We start from the raw sequence: 20795 nt of genomic DNA, 5'->3' as shown, positions 1-20795 counted from the left end.
TCTCTAATTACAGATTCAACTAGATAAAAGTTTGTAGACAAACTTTAGGTTGGCTAGAAAAAGCCTGGTCTGATAGTTTAAGATAGATAGATAGACAGATAGATAGATTACTCGGTTGCTAGGGTGATCCCATTTGGTTGCAAGGCAGTTACCAGGGTGATACTAAAAAGGCTCCTTACTACCCTGAGTCAAATTAATGAAACCGGAGGTCTCTACGATGTTCTGGTGCAGAGATATGTGATTTGTTACTTGGTTGCTAGGCAGTTTCCAAGGTGATACTCAAAAGGCTCCTTGCTACCCTGAGTCAAATTAAATAAACCGGAAGTCTCTATGATATTCTGGTGCAGAGATTTGTGATTTGTTACTTGGTTGCTAGGGTAACCCCATCTGGTTGCTAGGCAGTTACCAGGGTGATACTCAAAAGGCTCCTTGCTACCCTGAGTCAAATGAACAAAACCGGATGTCTCTTCAATTTTCTGTTGCAGAGATATGTAATTTGCATCTTGGCTGCTAGGCAGTTACCAATGTGATACTCAAAAGGCTCCTTGCTACCCTGAGTCAAATGAATGAAAACGGAAGTCTCTATGATGTTCTGGTGCAGAGATATGTGATTTGTTACTTGGCTGCTAGGCAGATACCAGTGTGATACTCAAAAGGCTCCTTGCTATCCTGAGTCAAATTAAATAAACCAGAAGTCTCTACAATGTTCTGGTGCAGAAATATGTGATTTGTTACTTGGCTGCTAGGCAGTTACCAAGGTGACACTCAAAAGGCTCCTTGCTACCCTGAGTCAAATGAACGAAACTGGAAGTCTCTACGATGTTCTGATGCTGAGATACAGTACTGTGCAAAAGTTTTAGGCACTTGTGAAAAATGTTGCATAGTGAGGATGTCTTCAAAAATAATGCCATCGGCCTGGGCAGCTCAGTGGTAAAATACGCTGACTACCAACCTTGGAGTTTGCTAGTTTACTAGTTTGAATCCCAGGGCATGCTGAGTGACTCCAGCCAGGTCTCTTAAGTAATTAGGGGGAGTGGTAGCTCAGCGGTTAAGGCTCTGGGTTACTGATCAGAAGGTCGGGGGTTCAAGCCCCAGCACCGCCAAGATGCCACTGTTGGGCCCTTGAGCAAGGCCCTTAACCCTATCTGCTCCAGGGGCGCCGTATCATGGCTGACCTTGCACTCTGACCCCAGCCTAGCTGGGATATGTGAAAAAAAAAGAAGAATTTCACCGTATATGTGCAAATGTATAATGTGTGATAAATAAAGAAAATTATTATAAAAAAATTATTATAAAAAATTATAATTATAAATTATAAAATTATAAGTAACCAAATTGGCCCGGTTGCTAGGGAGGGTAGAGTCACATGGGGTAAACTCCTTGTGGTCACTATAATGTGGTTCATTCTCAGTGAGGCATGTGGTGAGTTGAGCATGGTTGCCGCGGCAGATGGCGTGAAGCCTCCACATGCACTATGTCTCCATGGCAACGTGCTCAACAAGCCATGTGATAAGATGCACGGATTGACGTCTCAGACGCAGAGGCAACTGGGATTCATCCTCCGCCACCCAGACTGAGGCGAATCACTACGTGACCACGAGGACCCAAAAAGCAATAAAAAAATAATAAATAAATAAAATAATGCCATCAGTATTTTTCATTTAGCAATTAATGTCACACAAAGTCCAGTAAACATGAGCTACATCAATATTTGGTGTGACGACCTTTGCCTTCAAAACAGCACCAATTCTCCTAAGTACACCTGGACACAGTTTTTCTTGGTTGTTGGCAGATATGTTTCAAGCTTCTTGGATAATTCGCTACAGTTATTCTATCTATTTAGGCTGTCTCAACTGCTTGTGTCTCTTCATGTATCCCAGACTGACTCGATGTTCAGTGGGGGGCACTGTGGGGGCCATGCCATCTGTTGCAGGGCTCCTTGTTCTTCTATTCTATTCACAAAAGGAATGTTTGGGAGTGTAAAATGTATATTCCCTGTTGACACACTAAAGCTGAAGATATAAATAACCATCTTAAGACTGATGCTTTGGTAAAACATCTTTTATGCCTAAGACTTTTGCACAGTACTGTATGTGATTTGTTACTTGGTTTCTAGGGTAACCCCATCTGGTTGCTAGGTAGTTACCAAGGTGATACTCAAAAGGCTCCTTGCTACCCTGAGTCAAATGACCGAAACTGGAAGTGTCCACAATGTTCTGGTGCAGAGATATGTGATTTGTTACTTGGTTGCTAGGGTAACCCCATCTTGTTGCTAGGCAGTTACCAAGGTGAAACTCAAAAGGCTCCTTGCTACCCTGAGTCAAATGAACGAAACTGGAAGTGTCTATGATGTTCTGGTGCAGAAATGTGTGATTTGTTACTTAGTTGCTAGGGTAAACCCATCTGGTTGCTAGGCAGTTACCAAGGTGATGCTCAAAAGGCTCCTTGCTACCCTGAGTCAAATGAACGAAACTGGAAGTGTCTACGATGTTCTGGTGCAGAGATGTGTGATTTGTTACTTGGTTGCTAGGGTAACCCCATCTGGTTGCTAGGAAGTTGCTACAGTGATACTAATAAGGCTCCTTGCTAGCCTGAGTCCAATGAACGTAACCAAAGTCTCTACGATGTTCTGGTGCAGAGATATGTGATTTGTTACTTGGTTGCTAGGGTAAACCCATCTGGTTGCTAGGCAGTTACCAAGGTGATGCTCAAAAGGCTCTTTGCTACCCTGAGTCGAAGTGTCTACAATATTCTGGTGCAGAGATGTGTGATTTGTTACTTGGTTGCTAGGAAGTTGCTAGTGTGATACTAATAAGGCTCCTTGCTAGCCCGAGTCCAATGAACGAAACCGAAGTCTCTACGATGTTCTGGTGCAGAGATATGTGATTTGTTACTTGGTTGCTAGGGTAAACCCATCTGGTTGCTAGGCAGTTACCAAGGTGATGCTCAAAAGGCTCCTTGCTATCCTGAGTCAAATGAATGAAACCGAAAGTGTCTACGATGTTCTGGTGCAGAGATATGTGATTTGTTACTTGGTTGCTAGGGTAAACTTATCTGGTTGCTAGGCAGTTACCAACGTGACTCTCTAAAGGCTCCTTGCTACCCTGACTCAAATGAACAAAACAAGAAGTCTCCGGAGGACACAGCCTTCTAAACGAGACACAGCCTATGTGTATAGACCATAGACTGTATATAAAGATGGACGAAGCTAAAATGTACAAAAATGAAGCTATAATATCCCGGAAACGGGCACTGCCATCTTGCACTGATGACGTCATTTGGAGCTAGAGTCTGCACAGTAGTGAATGTGGCATGCCGCGGTATCTTTAGACAGAGTATAATTCAGATTTTTACCATATTATTTTCTGAAATAAACAATTATTAGTAACTGCTAGCTACCGATCACCTGCTTTTTTCCACATAGCTAACTGCAAAATAAAACTGCAATGATCCCTCAGAACCCTTAGGTCGGTTAGTACAGTTCAGAACAACTTATTTTATCGGTTTGAAACAGACAATCACAGTTATGGAAAGTTAAAAGTTAAAGTTAACGCTTCTCCTCCCGACGTTCTGAAAAGAAGTCTGCAGGTGCCTCCACGTCTACTTCACTCAGAGAAGCTGTCAATCATGACGTCACATCCCCTTTTTATAGCATCAAATAACTAATTAAAATCAAACTTATCAGAAAATGAACACTTGAACATACATCAATGTGATAAGAACTACCAAAAATGACAGAAACCATCTTTGGGAAAAATTTATTTGAGGTGTACTTTGATTTTTTTGTTTGGCTCATGTCCCATCTGCTAAAATGGAGGGGGCAGGGTTTATGACCTATATTGCAGCCAGCCACCAGAGGGCGATCGAGATGTTTTGGCTTGACTTTTGGGGAGCTGTCATATCGTCCATCTTTATATACAGTCTATGGTATAGACCTTTCATCGGAAGTTTGTCTCGCAAAATCGTAACGGATTTGGTGTGAACAGGCCTTTAGCGCGGGCCAGAAATTTGTCTCTCGCAGGCCAGATGTGGCCCGCGGGTCACCTATTGAGGAACCATGCTATATGGTCTGCTGTTTTTGCCCAACTATGTCCGATTTTTATTGTGTAATGTAAATGATTACACTGTTGTTATGAGCTGAAGGGCATTTTGAACACTGTAGGGTTCACAGATAAAGTCACCAACAATGTTTTTGTTGCCTTATATATTACATTATATTTTTAAGCTTGAGGTTAGACTACCTACAGTGCAACCCCAAAAATGTAGTTGGACACTTATGTATGAATATCATTGCATGATATAACAAAATATCAAACCAAGTGGCATTTGTTTTTAATTAAGAAAAATAGTGAAAGCAAACATTTCACAACAAAAAAATTATCCATATTTTATGAGACAAGCACTCTGCTAGGACACCTGTGTGAACTTGATGGGAACTGACTTATCCACTTACATAGATTGTGTAATGGCCCCAAAGCTAACCAAGCACATTCTTTTCAAAACACACCTGGTAGAACTGACTTAGCTCTAAGGTGTAAAAAGTCTTGTGGCACAGATAGTATGTTTTGGCTCATCAATTTAGAATGAGGATATACAGTAATTTAAGTATTCCTAATAAATGTTGCTTAATTATTTGTATTTCACCAAGTCACTTAAGAACACAATTTTTATTTACAATAACAGCTTGGCAATATATGATTACCAATGGACTACTTGCACTGAGCCTCATGATGTACTTCCACTTTGAAATAATCCAGCTCGCTAGTTTCCGTTTATACGCGTTTACAATGTACCGCAGTTGCCTAGTTCCCGAAACTCCACTTAAAATGAGTGTTCAGAAAAAGATTTTAAAGTCCGGACATTTTCAGAAACAGAAGAAGAAATATTCAGAACATTACTCAGTGCAACGTCTTCAAAATTCAGTGGAATAACGTCTTTACATATTGTGGTTATACTTTTGAAACGGTGAGTATGTTTACGTTTACGGATTGGCCCCATTCACTTCTATTGTAAGGGCCTCACTGGAACCCAGATTTTTGCTTTTTTTAAAGAAAAGGACAGACGGGTCTAAATTCAATTTTGTGGTAATCAATATTATGCCACAAATGCTGTTGATTGAGCTTTGTATTGAACCCGGTATATTCCTTTAAGCAATGTTTAAAGGTGCACTCAGTAATATTTTGAATATGTCATCTTGGACTTACACTGACACCTAGGGGCGTGGCAGCAGCATCATTCAAACGCAATAATATTTAGTTACAGATGCCATTGTTGAAATTCACTATTCACAGTCAGCCAGAATTCATTTAATCCCTGGGTTAAAGTGTCCAATAACAGTGCGGTTACTGTGTAGTATTCAGCTGGTCATGTGATTCTAACATGACCCTCTCCATGTAGAATAAAACAGCTTTTATAAGGTTAATGATATGACTGGGGTCTTAATTTTTATGTGAATGGTCATGATTTTATACATAAGTTTCAAAATTACAAATCGTTTCATTAGAAGTAAAACTTCTTAAATGAGGAAAAAAAATACTTGTGCACCTTTACATATGTTAATGTTTATATTTAGTAAGAAAATAATTAGCAAGAATTTATTTGGCAGAAGCTTTTGCAATAGTGGCTTACAGAATATGTGCATATTGTAGTGACAGCCACACTACTTTAGTAAATAGCATGCATTTAATTGTAGTGTATACAAGTATACACTGTAAAGGCAAAAGTATACTTCGGGTGTGCGCATTGCTGATCGCTCCGCGCGCAGTATGTGTGATGCAAATTGCAGCTTGACTGCGTGCCGCCTAGGTTTTCTTGACTCGCGCACATGGTTTTTGTGCGCGTCGTCTGCGCATGCGCTGGCTATTGACTGTACTAAAAGAGTATCACAAAGCAGCTGTAGTGTGCATTCGTCGAACGCGTTCGCACGCGATCAAAAAAAAAAGTATTCTCACAAAGGCAACGCGGTCTGCCGGGCGCAATCCGATTCGGAAGTATACCTGGACCTTAAAGAAATAGTTCACACAAAAATGAAACTCTGCTGATAATTTACTCTCCCTCAGGCCATCCAAGAAGTATCTGAGTTTATTTCTTTATCAAAACAGAATTTAAGATTTTTAGGATTTCATTTCAGGCCTCCTCCTTCAAACAATGCAAGTGAATGTCCTCCATTTTTTGACAGTCCAAAATGCATATTTAGAGTGCATCAAAGTAATCCACATGACTCCAAACGACAAATAAAGTTCTTCTGAACCCAATCGATTATTTTGAGAAACAAAACAATACTTATATACTTTTTAACAAATGTTCGTTCCGTAAATCTCTGTGACGTGCGCTCATGAGAGGGATGACGTAAGCTCGTTGGTAAGGTCACGCGTCACGTGGAGGAGTCAGGAAGCACGTCATTGTTAACAAGAGAAACTTGCACAGAGCACAGACCAAGCGCCATTCACAAACCAAAACAGTCCAAAACAATATAAAATAAAATACAATTTCCAAATGACACGCTTCCTGACTCCTCCTCCACGTGACGCGTGACCTTACCAACGATCTTATGTCATCCCTCTCATGAGCGCACCTCACAGAGATGTACGGAAGCGAACATTTGTAGGTAAAAAGTATAAGTATTGTTTTGTTTCTCAAAATAATCGATTGGGTTCAGAAGAACTTTATTTGTCGATTGGAGTCATGTGGATTACTTTGATGCACTCTAAATATGTATTTTGGACCGGCAAAAAAATGGAGTACATTCACTTGCATTGTTTAAAGGAGGCCTGAAATGAAATCCTGAAAGTCTTAAATTCAGTTTTGATGAAGAAAGAAACTCAAGATACATCTTGGATGACCTGAGGGTGAGTAAATTATTAGCAAATTTTCATTTTTGGGTGAACTATTCCTTAAAGGGGTATAATTAGCTATGTATTTTGGGGGAATTTAAGAGAAAAAAAAAACAAAAAAACACCACACTACTAGTAAAAATACAGTTTTAATTGTAAATTTTATTGAACAACAGATCTGGTATGCAAAAGCCAAATATATGGCGTTTGTACATTTTGAAATACCATGGGCTAGGGAAAAACGTTATTATCCCATTGCGGAGGCTTTCCCGATTCATTCAGCAAATGTAATCACGCATCCATTTGAATCAGGAGGAACCTATGGATGAAAAGAAAATGTGTTATTGTTAGTTAGGTACCCAGTGTGCTTTTTTATCCACTACAAAAGATGAAACTGTGGCAACTCGAAGTGTCTGAAAGGTTCGCTTCTCCTGCCAGACAATATCTGATTGCCGCTGCTTTGCTCTGCCTGTTTTTAGATGGGTAAAGGTACACAGCAAACCATCACCGCCGTGGTCACAGAACACGGTGTGTTGAAAGAATATCGCACGTAAACTTCGGAGCCTGGGGAAGTCACGCCTTTTGCTTCTTCTGTTTAATCTGTGCAGCGCCGCAGAGTCTCCAGCCACTGCAGACACAAGAGACCAGACAGCGGGACTGCACTACTTTTAAATGCGTATAAAAAAAAAAAAAAAGTATTGTAGACAGTACTTACACACTGCTAATACTTTATGAAAAACATATGGTGTAAGACTCCACCACGCTGAAACAGATTCTTCCACCTCAAACATGAACTACAGCAGCATGTACACCGAGTACGTACCGGAAGAAAAATCTTAGCATGCGTACTCTAACCGGATGTAAACGCCTCCACTATTTACGTCATATAACGAAAAACGAACCATTTGACGATATATGTAATAGTTGTATTTTTTTTATTTATTTTTTTACATGATTTATAGAACCAAAATTAGACATAAAATTACGATAAAAGATTACGCTAAAAACAATGCGTGTAACAGTCATGACTGACACAATACTTGACCAATCACAGAGGTTGAAAAAAAAATACGAGACCCAATAGATTTCAGCATTGTGTGTTTATACTCGAGGGGGTGGAGCTTATTGTCACAGCGTTACAACAGCGAGGCTTACTGGCGTCTGTAAAAGGAAGTGACAAACGTACTTAAAGCTCTCTGAATCTTCACCAAGTCATTCAAACGTGTACAATGAATACCATTATTACATCGACAGCTCGGTGTCTTCGATTGGGGTCGTGGCATTACCGAGCAGCGCAGAATAATGGAGAGTTGCTGTCCGGTTGGGCCCGACTCATGTGCTCTGAAGCGGCCCAGAAGAACCTGGCGGAGATGGTGAAGAAGGACAAAGTGGTGGTGTTCATGAAAGGCACCCCTGCACAGCCCATGTGCGGCTTCAGCAACGCCGTGGTGCAGATCCTCAGGATGCACGGAGTCGATAATTATGCTGCTTATAACGTGCTTGATGATCAGGATATTAGACAAGGTCAGTGGAGATCCGAACGGTCATTGCTCAAGTTGATGATTTTAATGTAAAGAGTTAATGGGAGAGGCATTCAAAGCTTAATTGACCTTACAAAGTATCTACTCACGTGGAAAGTGAGCTGTAAACTGTACTGTATTATGCAGATGTGGTTTTGGGTCTGTAATAGGGTCACTGACAAATAAGGTGGTCCGAGGTGATAAAAATAATAAGAAATATTTGAAAAGTCTTGTTTAAAGCATGTTAAATTCGTAAAAATGCCATATTTAACATGACATGTGGTGTAACTATAAAGTGAAATATATTACAATATTTTCTTTGCACGTTAAATATATTAGTTTACGCAGCTTAGTCATTAATTTCAAAGAATTTTTCCTGTTTTTTAAGTTTTTGTTTTATTTTATTTATTTTACAAGTATTGTAATTTTTGGAGCCAGGAATATCAAGAAGTTTTGGCAGGGTTACACAAAGCCTAAAAAAAAAAAAAAAAGTCAAAATATTGATATTTAAATTTAACAAAATAACGACATTTTTTCCAATTTTTTAATTTTTTTGTCACATTGCAGTAAAATGGCAACCTACATGTTAGTTACGGCACATGACTTAGATATGATGGACAATAGTTTTTCAATTATTAATAAAAGTTTTAATAATATTGTTTCACTGCTAATAAAAACAGAATAAATTAAAGGTTATTCTGCACTACACATGCCAACATCTCTAATCTGTTTTGTTTTTATTCAGCTTTTAATGAGATCGTTTTATTTTAGCCGATTTTATTTTTGTTTCACCACATGCCTTTTTTTTTTTTACTTTAAGCCCCAGAAACAAATATCAAAATTATTTTGAACACAGTAATTGAAACATGTTCATTATATAAGAAATGTATTCAAATATTTGTTTTGTGTGAATTGCCTCTTTAATGTATTTTTAAAAAAGTTAAATGTGCACTTGGTAATTTTTTACACGTCCTCTTGGGCCTGAGTTCAGCATCATTCAAACGCAATAATTTTCAGTTACCAATGTCACTGTAGAAAATCACTATTTACAGTCAGACATGATTAATTTACTCCATGAGTGTAATTGTCCAATTACAGGGCGGTTACTGAGATTAAGTGAGTAGTATTCGGCTGTTCATGTGATTCTAACATAGCTGGCCCCATGGGGGGGGGGCCCTCTTCCATGTAAAATAAAACCACTTTTATAAGATTACTGATATGACTGGAGTCCTCATCTCATGTGAGTGCTCATAATTGTATACACATATTTCAGAGTTGAACTTTTTTTAATGAGGGAAAAAAAATACTGAGTGCACCTTAATAGATCATGACAAAAAAAAAAGAAAAAAAAATGATCGTCACATCATTGACACAATAGGAGAAACTTGGTTATAGGCTGTGTTAGTTGGTGAGTGGCCATTACTTTAAATGTAGGTTAACGGCAGCAGCAGGTTTGTCCACTCTGATAGCTTTTATCAGTCTTTTGCAGCAGTAAAAAAAAAAGGGGGTGTTAACCTCATATCACTGAGTTTGGTAGTTTCCAACAGTATTGTTTAGATTCCAAAGAGCTTAAGTGGAGTTAAAAGAGAAGTAGTCTTGGCACAAAAATGTATTACCAGAGCTGTGTAATAGTTAATCATCCACAAATATTTTTTATTTGTTACTAACATCAACTGACTTTCTTTCCCCTTAAAAGGAATAAAGACTTTCTCCAACTGGCCGACAATTCCACAAGTGTTCTTCAATGGCGAGTTTGTTGGGGGCTGTGACATTTTTCTTCAGATGCATCAGAGTGGCGACCTGGTAGAGGAACTTCAGAAGTTGGGCATCAGATCAGCTCTGCTGGATCAAGAAAAAGAGTCCAAGTAGGAGTGTAGTTGGAAAGACGGGTCTTCAAGATGGGTCTTTGGGGAAATTCTCCATTGACATAAACCTCAAAAAGGTTGACTTGTGAGGGTGATGACCTGCGGAATAAACTGCCCTCAGATAACTGAAGGAAGTGTTGGCAAACCACCCGAATCCTGAGAAATCACTGTAAAACACTTGACATAGAATCACACCACATTTCTTCTGCAGCATATGTTTGTCTTGATTTAAGATATGCTAATGTTAGACGACTGCTTATTTAAAATGTTGTATTTTTAAATATATTATGAAATGTATTGTAGATGTCGAAATGTTTTTTTTTTTTTTCTTTTTTTTTCTGCAATAAAATATTTTAAAGCACCTGTAGTTTGAAACTAAAGCTATTGGGTGTGTCTCACAAGATTATGAATTCTGTGCATCTGAAGTCATTTACAAAAAATGTAGTTGATTTTCTCTTCCTCATTCTGTAATTACTGGCACATGTGTAATGACACAACATCTGTCACCTGACATTTGCTGTCTAAAGCAAATGTTTAGAATTTGCTGTGGCAGTTAGGGTTAGGGTAATACTTTATCAACACACCTTTGTACAATTTACTCATGTAAGAATGTCTAATCGTTTGGGTAAAAAGTATCTACTTTTCAAAAATAAGGTTTGTCTTTAAAATATATAGAGAGAGAGAGAGGTTTTGTTATTTTGACTTTTAAACCTCTTGTATATTTAACGTAATTACTTAAGAGTGATGTCATTGACAAGATTATGAAGGTGATGGTTAATCATAATGCGAGGTCATCAAAGATTTGGTTTAAAATAATATATTGGGTAATGTATACAATTTGACAAAAGACAAATTATTTAAAATATTCGGTATTTAGTTGGTGCAGTTTCACAAGTGTCCACAAAAGGGTGCTACTGCATTTTAAAACTGGTTCTCAACGGGTGGGTCACAGGCCCAAAACGGTTGCAGGTCTGATTTGATGGGGTCACAGACAGAAGGGATCGTATGGTGTCATTTTTATATCACCAGAACTTGAATTTGAAAAAGCCTCCGAATTCATGATCTTGAAAAAAGAATGGGTGCAATTTGATGTTATCGAACATTTTTGCTGTTAACTTTAAATATTTGAAAATATTTTGTTTGAATTAAAAAAAAAAAAAAAAATATCGGGTTGTGAAATTGAAGTTTTTTTATTTTTTTTTATTCAAGTGGTGGATTTCAGGTCGTAAAACTCAGGTCTCAATATTCAGGTTATTGAATACGGGTTGAAAAATTCAGGTGGCAAAATCTGAGGATGACATCCGGGAATGCAAGGAAGAGCAAACGAGCGTCGATGTAATCTATCTCAAAGCGATTCAGCGAAGGATGCGATTATAGGCCTTTAGAAAAAAATCTCATATCTTTTTTTTTTTTTTTTTTTTTTTCGTTTTTTGGACCAGAGATACAGTATTATAAGTACTCAGGTATTTTGTTAGAAATTCATCTATCACATGGTAATTTGGCTAATACTACTGCATCGTTTATCCATGTGTGATGCAGATCACCCTTCTGCCATTGTTTATGAGTTTACAAATGTGTCAGTTTTGTTATTCAGCCTATTTCATGTTCATAATTTCGAAAATTGTTGGCCATATGCAGTTAAAAGTAACATTGATAAATGTTATGCTTGAAGGTCAGTTCATTTTGGTAGGCCTACTTGGTCATTCCCAGAAATCTGTGCTTTTTGTGTCCCTTATTAACATGCATAAACAATGAATAGCTGATGCCAACTTACGATGTCTTATTGGCAATTTTTTGCAAAAATCCAGTAACATTTAATTTTTAAGTGTTGTTTATGTATTTATTTTTTATTAATTTTTTTTTTAATCATTTTTTTACTTTAAACGCTTTTTTTTTTTTTTTTTTTTTTTTTTGCTTTAAAAAATTCACGTTTTTTAAATTGAAAAGGCATTGATTTCGACACGATGTTAAATGAAAAATTTGGGTCAAGAAGCAAAACTATTTCAGGACCACTGTTTTAAGGTTCATTATTTCCTGATATACAGTATAGTATATTTGTATTGTCTTCAAGATAACTGTGCTAAGAGTTTTTACAGTTGATTGTCACAGAGTGATAAGACTTTTAATGTGGAAGATCTCATCAACATCTGAAAAGTTCAAAGATTTCTTCACGAAGACAAAGTTAATGTCATTAACTAGATTAAGATCTGTATCCATGGTACAATCCAGATTGGTGGATTTGGGATGGTGAAACAATGGTTACAGGTTTGTTTCCAGGTAATCAAGAATTCTGAACTGAAGAGAAACCAATATTCCCCTCCTAGACTTAATATTGTAATAGCAAGACACTAAACACCAGTTTTCTCCAGGTTAACTGCCATAATAAGGTGTATGCAACTCTACATAAAAAGTATGTGCTGAAATGACAAGTAAGCAGTTTTGCTTTTTGCATTGGGAATGATTTAGATATTTCTGAAGATAGATGCCCTGACAGTAAATGGATGAGATTTGGGAAATGGTCAGAGCTCTTTTTTGGCTCATCTAATTAATTAGTTAATTAATACCTGATTCACCAGATCCATACATTTTCTGTTCATAGCACTTAAATGCTATTGCTTCACAATTTTTTTATTTTTTATTTTTTATTTATTTATTTATTTTTGTGGCTCTGACATGTAATTATTTTTATTATTTACATAATCCATTAAGCCCCTCCCAACAATTTATTTATAAACTTCCAATTTACATTCATCATTTCCTGGTATACGTCACTATATATGTAGAATGCATATCATAGTGTCTACATTCGTTTTTTTATTTTTTATTATTTTTTTTTTTTATAGGGTTTGATCACAAAATTTGTAAATCAAAGACTTTAAACATCTATTTTCGTGAGTGCGCAAACGCAGTGCTACGCGCTAAGACCGTGCGCAATGTCTTATCCAGTTTTTGGGAGATCATTAATTCTATGCACAATTTCCATACCAGCGCAAAGTGCAAGTGGGCGTGGGTGGGAGTACTTGTGCTATCTGAGGGTGTATGCATGCAAACTTTGGGTGTATTGTATGTAAACGAAGTGGTGCAAATCACAATTTGCTATTTTCCTGAGAATTCGTTCATAGTGTTAAGACTTTATAAAAGCAGGTCTTATCTCAGCACAAAGTCTAAAGTCTGTTCCTGTATTTGCAGTTTGGAGATTCCCCCAGCAGATGGTAATACAGTTAATGTCCAAGCTCTGAAAATATAGTGGAACACCATATTATGTCCATAAATATCACTGTTGTAGAATTTTATGAAACCAAAATGTATTAGATTTGTGTAAAACTATCTATAGGTCATGGTTTATTTTCCAATTATTATTTTTTTTTTAGGGGTGTAATAGAAATTGTAATGCTATATACTAAGTAATGTGTAATCACAATCATACATTAAGTCTTAAGTGAATATATTCAAATACTATGTGTTTTCTGTGTTTCTCTGTGTGCATGACTGAACTCTCCAACCCTGCATTTCTGAAGACAAGAGTGGCCTTGCACCCCCGCCTCCTGTTGCTTATCTAACAAGTAACTCAAACAGACAGTGTTGAGTAGGTTTGAGCTGTCACAATGGAGGGGGCAGCTAACCCCAGAGAGAAACAAATGATACTGTGTGCATCTGCATGTCAGAGGTGCAGAATGATTGAGCCCAGCTGATTTTGGGGCCCATATAGGCTGAGGAGGTTGGGGGCTCATTGCTCATTACCTGAGAGAATTCTCTGTATGGTTTTGAGTCCACTTGCAAGTGTGTTCATTAAATACTTATTAGAAAGGCACCACAGTCTTTGAGTCTTTTATTACAGAATTTCCACCACAAGGGGCCAAGCCTCAAAGAGGCTGTAGCCCCTATTGCATCCATTAGATAGGGGCCAAGCCTCGAAGATGCTGTGCCACCTATGGGTCAAAAGATGTGAAAAAATGGCTATTTTTGCCCGTAACATTTGAATCGCCTGTCCTAAAATCATGGAGTTGGTGTCTGTGGATTCTGTGGATCATGAGGATTTCAACTATACCAATTATCCCCATATCAGCTATATTGTCTCTCCACCATACTGAATTTTAAATAAAAAAGTGATATATCTTTTAAATACATTGTCTGATTTCAAAGAAAATTGGTACACTGAATTTTTATTTTTTAGTTATTTTTTTTTTTTTAATTGTTTTTCTGGCTTCAGCAAATATTGCTCAATAAAAAGAAACAGATTTTACTGAGAACATAATGTTGTCAACTTTCCTTAATTAAATGCTATATTTGTTACACGAGATATTAAGATTAGGCTGTACTCATAATAATGAAGAAACATTCTTGTTAATTATTTAAAGTGAAGCGAATTTAATCTGGAGTTTAGTAAACTCAACCAAATTTTTTAAGATTCCATGGGAAACCACATGATCAGTGAATGAATTGCAAACATATTTGGGACTGGCTGCCATTTTGGATGAGGAGAGCTTGTGGACAATGCAAAGTTTTTGCCAAAAAGTTCAGTATGAAAAATAGTTTTTTAAAGAGTTGTTTTGCTATCAATTTTCTGTGGATTCAAGTTTCTGTACACTTAAAGAAGTTACATAAAATTTCGTTACGTTTAGTTTGCAAATCTACAGTATACTGAATGTGTGTCTGCATGAGGCTAAGTAGATGTACACATGTAAGCTGCATATTCATCTGTAACCGCTGCTCAGGGCCCTTACTCTCATGGCAACTGCAACTCCTCACTCGCATCGCAGAAACTCAGCAAGCAACAGGTAATTCCTGCAAGTTAATCGCTTTTCTATACCCATTTTAAATAATATAATAAATGCAAACATCTCATTGTATATCATGAAGGGAAACCAACTAACATTTGCAGAGTGTTTGGTTTATATTCAGCTTCATCAGTTTCATCTACAGTTTTAATGCTGTATGTTATTTTTTCCTGTTAAAGCTGCTTTATGAACTGTATGAGCAGTATATATCAGTTATTGTTTGAGACCATATGAATAAATAGGCCTACATACATCAATATCATGTGCAGCATAAATGTCGGTCTCTGTAATGAGTTTCACTGTTGTGGTTGCAGCTTGCCTCAAACTGATGGCATTGACATTGACATTGTCAATGACAATAATTAATATTCTGCATGTGGTGCTTACACCATGCTTTTCTCGTGGGAAAATACTGTTTTCTCATTGTCGGGAAGTGGTGAAGAATTCCCGCGTTTTTTTCACCAGAGAGACAGTTAATCTTCAACCGTTGGTCAGGCGTCACTCATACTGCAGAAACTAAAAGCAGGAAACAGGTAACTCCAACAAGTAAATCGCTTTTCTACATGTTTTAATGCAAATGTCCAAATGTCTCACTGAACCCCTTCTTCTTAAAGGGAGTGTTGGTTTATGTTCACTGTTCAGCTTCATCAAATGATTTTAATAGTTCACCCAAAAATGCTATTTCTCTTATAATTTGGCCTTCACACCCCTTATGCCTTCTCAAACTCGTACGACTTTCTGTCTTCTGTGGAACACAAACCAAAATTTCCACTCAAGTTATATGGATTACATTGATGCTGCCTTTATGGATCTTGAAAGCTTTTAATTTCACTGACTTGCATTGTATGGACAAACACACATCATATATCCTTTAAAAATCTTTGTTTGTGTTCCCCTGAAGAAAGTCAAATGAGTATGACATGGCATAAGAGTGCTTAAATGATGAGAGAATTATCATTTTTGGTTTGCCCCAAGGAGACACCCTGATATCAACGTGTAAGCTGGTTTGTAAAAAAGCGTCCCATTATAAGTATAATACTGTTGCAATATGTAGCAGGGTTTGCAGTGGTTGAAAATTGTCTCGTCATGAATCTTAAATGTAAACTAGCCATACATGTAGCTTATCTTTTCAGTTACAATTATCCAAATACTTTTTAATTTTTGTATTTTTTTTTTTTTTTTTTTTTTTTTGTCTAACAGGATAAAGTCATTTAAATCATAGTCCTGGCAGGCAGTGTTTGAAGTGGGTTGGTACGCAGCGGTATGCAGTACCTGCACTTTTATAATTTACTCTACAGAGTACCGGCAGTTTTTCTTGCGTACCACCACTTCTCAGAGTCTCCCTGTATGATGTATTGTCTTTATTTAATGTAAGTCAGTGATTTGATGCAGCCCGCCAATCACTTTTATCTGACCTTCCGAATGATTTTAATAAAATTGTGGTAACCATCCGAACACACTCTGATGAAAACTCAGCGGTGAGTTTAACAACACTCAACAAATGCAACAGCATCTACGCTCGTAAAGCTATCCGTGGTCCAGTTCTGGAGGAGCGCACGTGTTTAAAGTCTGCATGTAACGGAAGTTCCAACCGACTTTACTTCAGTATTGTGACGTATTTCCGAGTGAAACAGAATACTGAATGAGAAAAAAATAGAGGGCAGGGCTTGATTTTATCCACTGGGAATTGAATGGATCTAGAAATGTAGGCGTTCCATACAGAAATGGAGGCAGATCTGAACGCAAGTTTACAATCAGTTGTGGAGGACTAGTCGCTGCCTGACACACCACCAGCAATTGCTTTCGATGGGGAAGAAGTTTGTTTGCAGCAGGCAGAGGAGGACGAGGAGCAGGAGCACACAGAGGATCATTTTATCATGGGAATCAGGCCTTATATGTTTGAGCCATTACCTGCTGAGAGTACTAATGGTGACCTGGACGTGGAGGCTCAGGAGCAAGTTCACCCTCGAGAGCATCTCGATATCTCCCAATAGTAACGCTAATTTTTCAGTTGTTATTTGCTATTACTGCTGCAACCTTTATTACATTAACCGGTGTTTAATTACTGCACTGCAAAACCCGATAAGTTGAGAATACTCAAAACTTTTTTTGTAACCAATTACCCAAGAATATTTAAGTACCTGTAATAATTTTTTGAATTAAACTGTAATTAAAAATATATATTTTCAGTTAATTTATTTATTTTTTTTATTTTTTATTTCTCTTAACTTTCATATATTTATACTTATAATTTTAATTTCTACATACTAAATTACTTTAATTCGATAACGCTACATGAAATTAAGTTCCACTAACTTAAACTTAACTCACAACTTAATATTACACAAATTATTGCCTTTGTGAAAATTTACTCAGAAGATCAAAATGTGTTAAACACTAATGGAAACCTACACAATATAATTACTGGATTAAAAATTTAAATATGGAAAGACTCCACTGTTACAGTTCAAAATATTTATATAGTTATTAAACATCCTGCCTTTTCAAAGGCATTAACAATCATTATCAGATCATGAAACTACTGTATACAATACAACTGAATATTTTACAGTAAACACTCTTCAACACCAGTCTGGTGTGATGATTACCTTTTCAAAGGTAATCATCACAAGCATTACCAGCTTTTGAAAAAATTACAATCGAACATGAGAGTGAAAGCTCTTTCCACCATCAGGCTGAACATGCTGTTTGGCAGAAAATTAAACTATAATAATGTACTGACTGTTTTGCACACGTGCATTCAAGCTTGCTGCTTGGTTCAGTCTTTCAACAAATCATTTTTCAAAGTCAGTAGGCATGGTTTCAGTGGTTTATTATCATCCAGACACATCAGTATTTTCTGGATAAAGGTGAACGTGATGACGTGATGATGAGTTTCTTTGGATACTCTAAATTGAATGCATAGATCAGGCCAAACAACAATATGAATGCATCAGGCAACCTGGGGAGATCACTCACAACAATATCCCCCTCAGCTACAACTAAGATGCTGTCGGGGCTGAATATGTCTGTACCAGTAGTCAGGAGAGCAACAGGAGTGTCAGTGATATCTGACTCCTCTTTCTGCTGTAAAATACAAACAATCCAATTATGAGGAGAGCTCCAGAAGTTACTGTACACTGTGTTAAGATAGACTTGAAAAAATACAAAACTATAATGTAATCATTTTCATTACGTAAAATGCCGGAAAATGCATTCAAGTTTGTTTACTTTATGATATGTTTACACTGTATTAATTGATATTAACACATAACAGTGCTTACATTGCAGGTCTTGAAGAACTCATCCTCGAGCAGGTAGACAGGAAGTGCACGAAGGGACAAAGGGCATCTCACATTGACATCATGTTCTTCCTTGATTGACATATCAAAAGTAATTATTGTACATATACTTTAAGCACAAATTGGTTCTACCTATGTATTTGCTATACAACAAATAAATAATTTATCCCTCCAATTGAATTTTCAGAAGCAATTATAGATTATCTTAAAGATGTCAAATTGAAACCAACCCAATCACACAAAGAATGAGAGAGAAATGAAAGGTAAACAAGACAAGTGAATTGGTCAGCTCCACACTAACATATTAAGCTCAGTGGTTAAGACATTGGACTATTGATCAGAAAGTCATGAGTTCAAATCCCAGCACTGATTGAGGAAAGATTGAGGAAATTCCACTCCACTGAACTTCCACTTGAGCCTACAAAATGTAACAGTTACAACAAATATAATTTAAACGTAATTATTGATTTATCTGTGGAAGCCCGTTTCCGCCATGGAGAAAAAAATAAAATAAAGATAACCGCGACTTCATATCTCAGAATCACGACTTTATTTCTCACAATTGCGACTTTACATCTCGCAATTCTGACTTTTTTACTCGAAATTTAGACGATACTTGACATTTAGTGAGTTACAAAGAATGCACGGACAAAGCATCAATCATTCTCTGTAAACAGGCTATAAATATATACAGTAAGAACAACACTCATCAGCTAGCCAAGGAAAACCAGACGCTAGCGCGCGCGCTCATGTTCGTCACATTTGCTACTGCGTCGTGTAAAATGCAAGTAAAAAAGTAAGTATTGTGAGATATAAACTCAAAATTGCGAAAAATAAAGTCAGAATTGCGAGATTTAAAGTCGCAAATGTGAAAAATAAAGTCACAATTACCTTTCTCCCTCCATGGCAGAAACGGGCTTCCATATTTATCACAAATTAAGGACTTACCACACAAACATGTTAAATAACATATTTACTGAATCCCCAAAGACTTCTAACAAGCTGAATAAGAATCCCACCTGGAGCACGAAAAGAGATTTTTTTTAATTTCTTGGCTAGTCTCAGTTTTTCCCGAGAAAAATGCTTGTTTTGGAATAACCCCAAAACGGATTAAAAATCTCTTTTCATGCTACAGACGGAATTAATTTTATCAAGCTTGTTAGAAGACTCTTTATGGACTCTGCCTTACCAATTGACTCACATAGACATGCTCATTTACTATAATTTACTGTATTATGAATTAAGTTATAAACGATGCAAACTGAAGGCTAACATTACTTCCACGACTTACCCAGCTAAATTAATTTACCCTGCTGTTTCATTACCGTGGCTGCCAACAGACAGCTAAGCTAACTGTTAACGGTAAAAATTGAAAACCATTTTACTTACTAACGCTTATTAAAAGCAGCAGTGTCAGACTTTAGAAAATAATGACTGTTGACAGCTGAAAGGTAAAGCCTGCAGTTATTTGCATACTTCAAAATTCTTCCCGCCAGCTAAAGGGTAGCCATCTTGATCTTTTGGAAAGTCCATAAATGTAAAAAAAGATGTTGGTGATGTCAGACACTGCGTGATTTTGTACACTCATAAATTGTGATGCAGTTGGCAATGTTTACTCAAAAACATAGACTCAAATAAAATTAAAACATCATTACTCATTAAGAAAACACAGAAGTTTATTGTTGGGTTAACTAAATTACTGGTTTTGATTGCTACACCGATAAAGTTTATAAGTTAGTAGTACTGTTCGAGTTTACAGTGTGTGTTTTGGCAAGGTTTTAAATAGGGTGCATTGCTTAGAACAGTAGAATAAAACTGTGTCTAAATATATAGCTGGCAGTTAACGCAGCTAGCAACGAAAACCGTTTCTGACTAGCTTGCTAGCTAGTTTCACTTACCGTCAAACTTTTTGTGGTATCAACGGTGTACACTGACGGGACAGCCGTATCTGTTATAAGGATAGATATTTCATAAACCCCACTTCGTGTTCTGTCCAGTTTTTGAAGTATTCATGGGAGAAATGCTTTAAACACAACTGTGACCTCTCTGGTATTCCTCCTTCTTTGAAATGCAAAAAATCAAGCCATCGGGCCAGCAACCAGGGTATGTGGGGGATTGGGAAAAGGGTTTTGGGAGAGCCACAACCTAAAACGCACCTCCTCGCCATCTCTGTTTGCTATGCGTCTTTTTACTCGCTGTCAAAGCTCATCGCAGACAAGTGGTTGGAGGGGAACGGTTAAAGGATGTTCTGCCCAAGCCGTCAAACTGACGTCATCAGAGAAGGAATGTCATTCCAGAGGCGTAGCTAATTTTCAGATTTTGATTGAAGATTATGAAGACAAATTATTTTCTGTGGATTAACTTGCACAGATGAATTGTTCACCACAAGACTAAATGTGCACTAACAAAGTAAATAGGGTCCATTTTGATTACATGCGGACTTTAAACTTGTCTGGCCATAGTTCAGTTACACTCTTCTCCAAACCATGAACCAGCA

The 20795-nt window shown here is 37.2% G+C and overlaps 1 protein-coding gene, 1 long non-coding RNA gene and 1 other non-coding gene across 3 annotated transcripts; 1 reads left to right on the top strand and 2 right to left on the bottom strand.

The window, feature by feature from the left end:
- Window positions 1–6975: 6975 nt before the first annotated feature.
- On the bottom strand, window positions 6976–7802 carry LOC127410135 (uncharacterized). Its single transcript, XR_007892085.1, has 2 exons — window positions 7549–7802; window positions 6976–7152 (listed from the first exon to the last, which is right to left on the bottom strand). It is a non-coding gene; the product is annotated as an uncharacterized LOC127410135 (long non-coding RNA).
- On the bottom strand, window positions 7226–7452 carry LOC127410492 (small Cajal body-specific RNA 13). The gene has a single exon (XR_007892136.1). It is a non-coding gene; the product is annotated as a small Cajal body-specific RNA 13 (non-coding RNA).
- A 214-nt stretch (window positions 7803–8016) lies between the features above and the next one.
- LOC127410132 (glutaredoxin-related protein 5, mitochondrial) lies at window positions 8017–10628 on the top strand. Its single transcript, XM_051645206.1, has 2 exons — window positions 8017–8357; window positions 10050–10628. The coding sequence occupies exons 1-2, from the start codon at window positions 8063–8065 to the stop codon at window positions 10220–10222; spliced, it is 468 nt and encodes a 155-aa protein (XP_051501166.1). The 5' UTR covers window positions 8017–8062; the 3' UTR covers window positions 10223–10628.
- Window positions 10629–20795: the final 10167 nt, after the last annotated feature.

Source organism: Myxocyprinus asiaticus, chromosome 19 (assembly GCF_019703515.2).
Source record: "Myxocyprinus asiaticus isolate MX2 ecotype Aquarium Trade chromosome 19, UBuf_Myxa_2, whole genome shotgun sequence".
Classification (NCBI taxonomy): Eukaryota; Metazoa; Chordata; class Actinopteri; order Cypriniformes; family Catostomidae; genus Myxocyprinus; species Myxocyprinus asiaticus.
The sequence above is the reverse complement of the archived record's forward strand: the minus strand, read 5'-3'. Positions and strand labels throughout refer to the sequence as shown.

Bases quoted from the DNA above. Each gene is read 5' to 3' on its own strand.
- LOC127410132 (XM_051645206.1), top strand. From the start codon at position 8,063: ATGAATACCATTATTACATCGACAGCTCGGTGTCTTCGATTGGGGTCG. The intron at 8,358-10,049 runs GTCAGTGGAGAT...TCCCCTTAAAAG, and splicing joins TGATCAGGATATTAGACAAG to GAATAAAGACTTTCTCCAAC.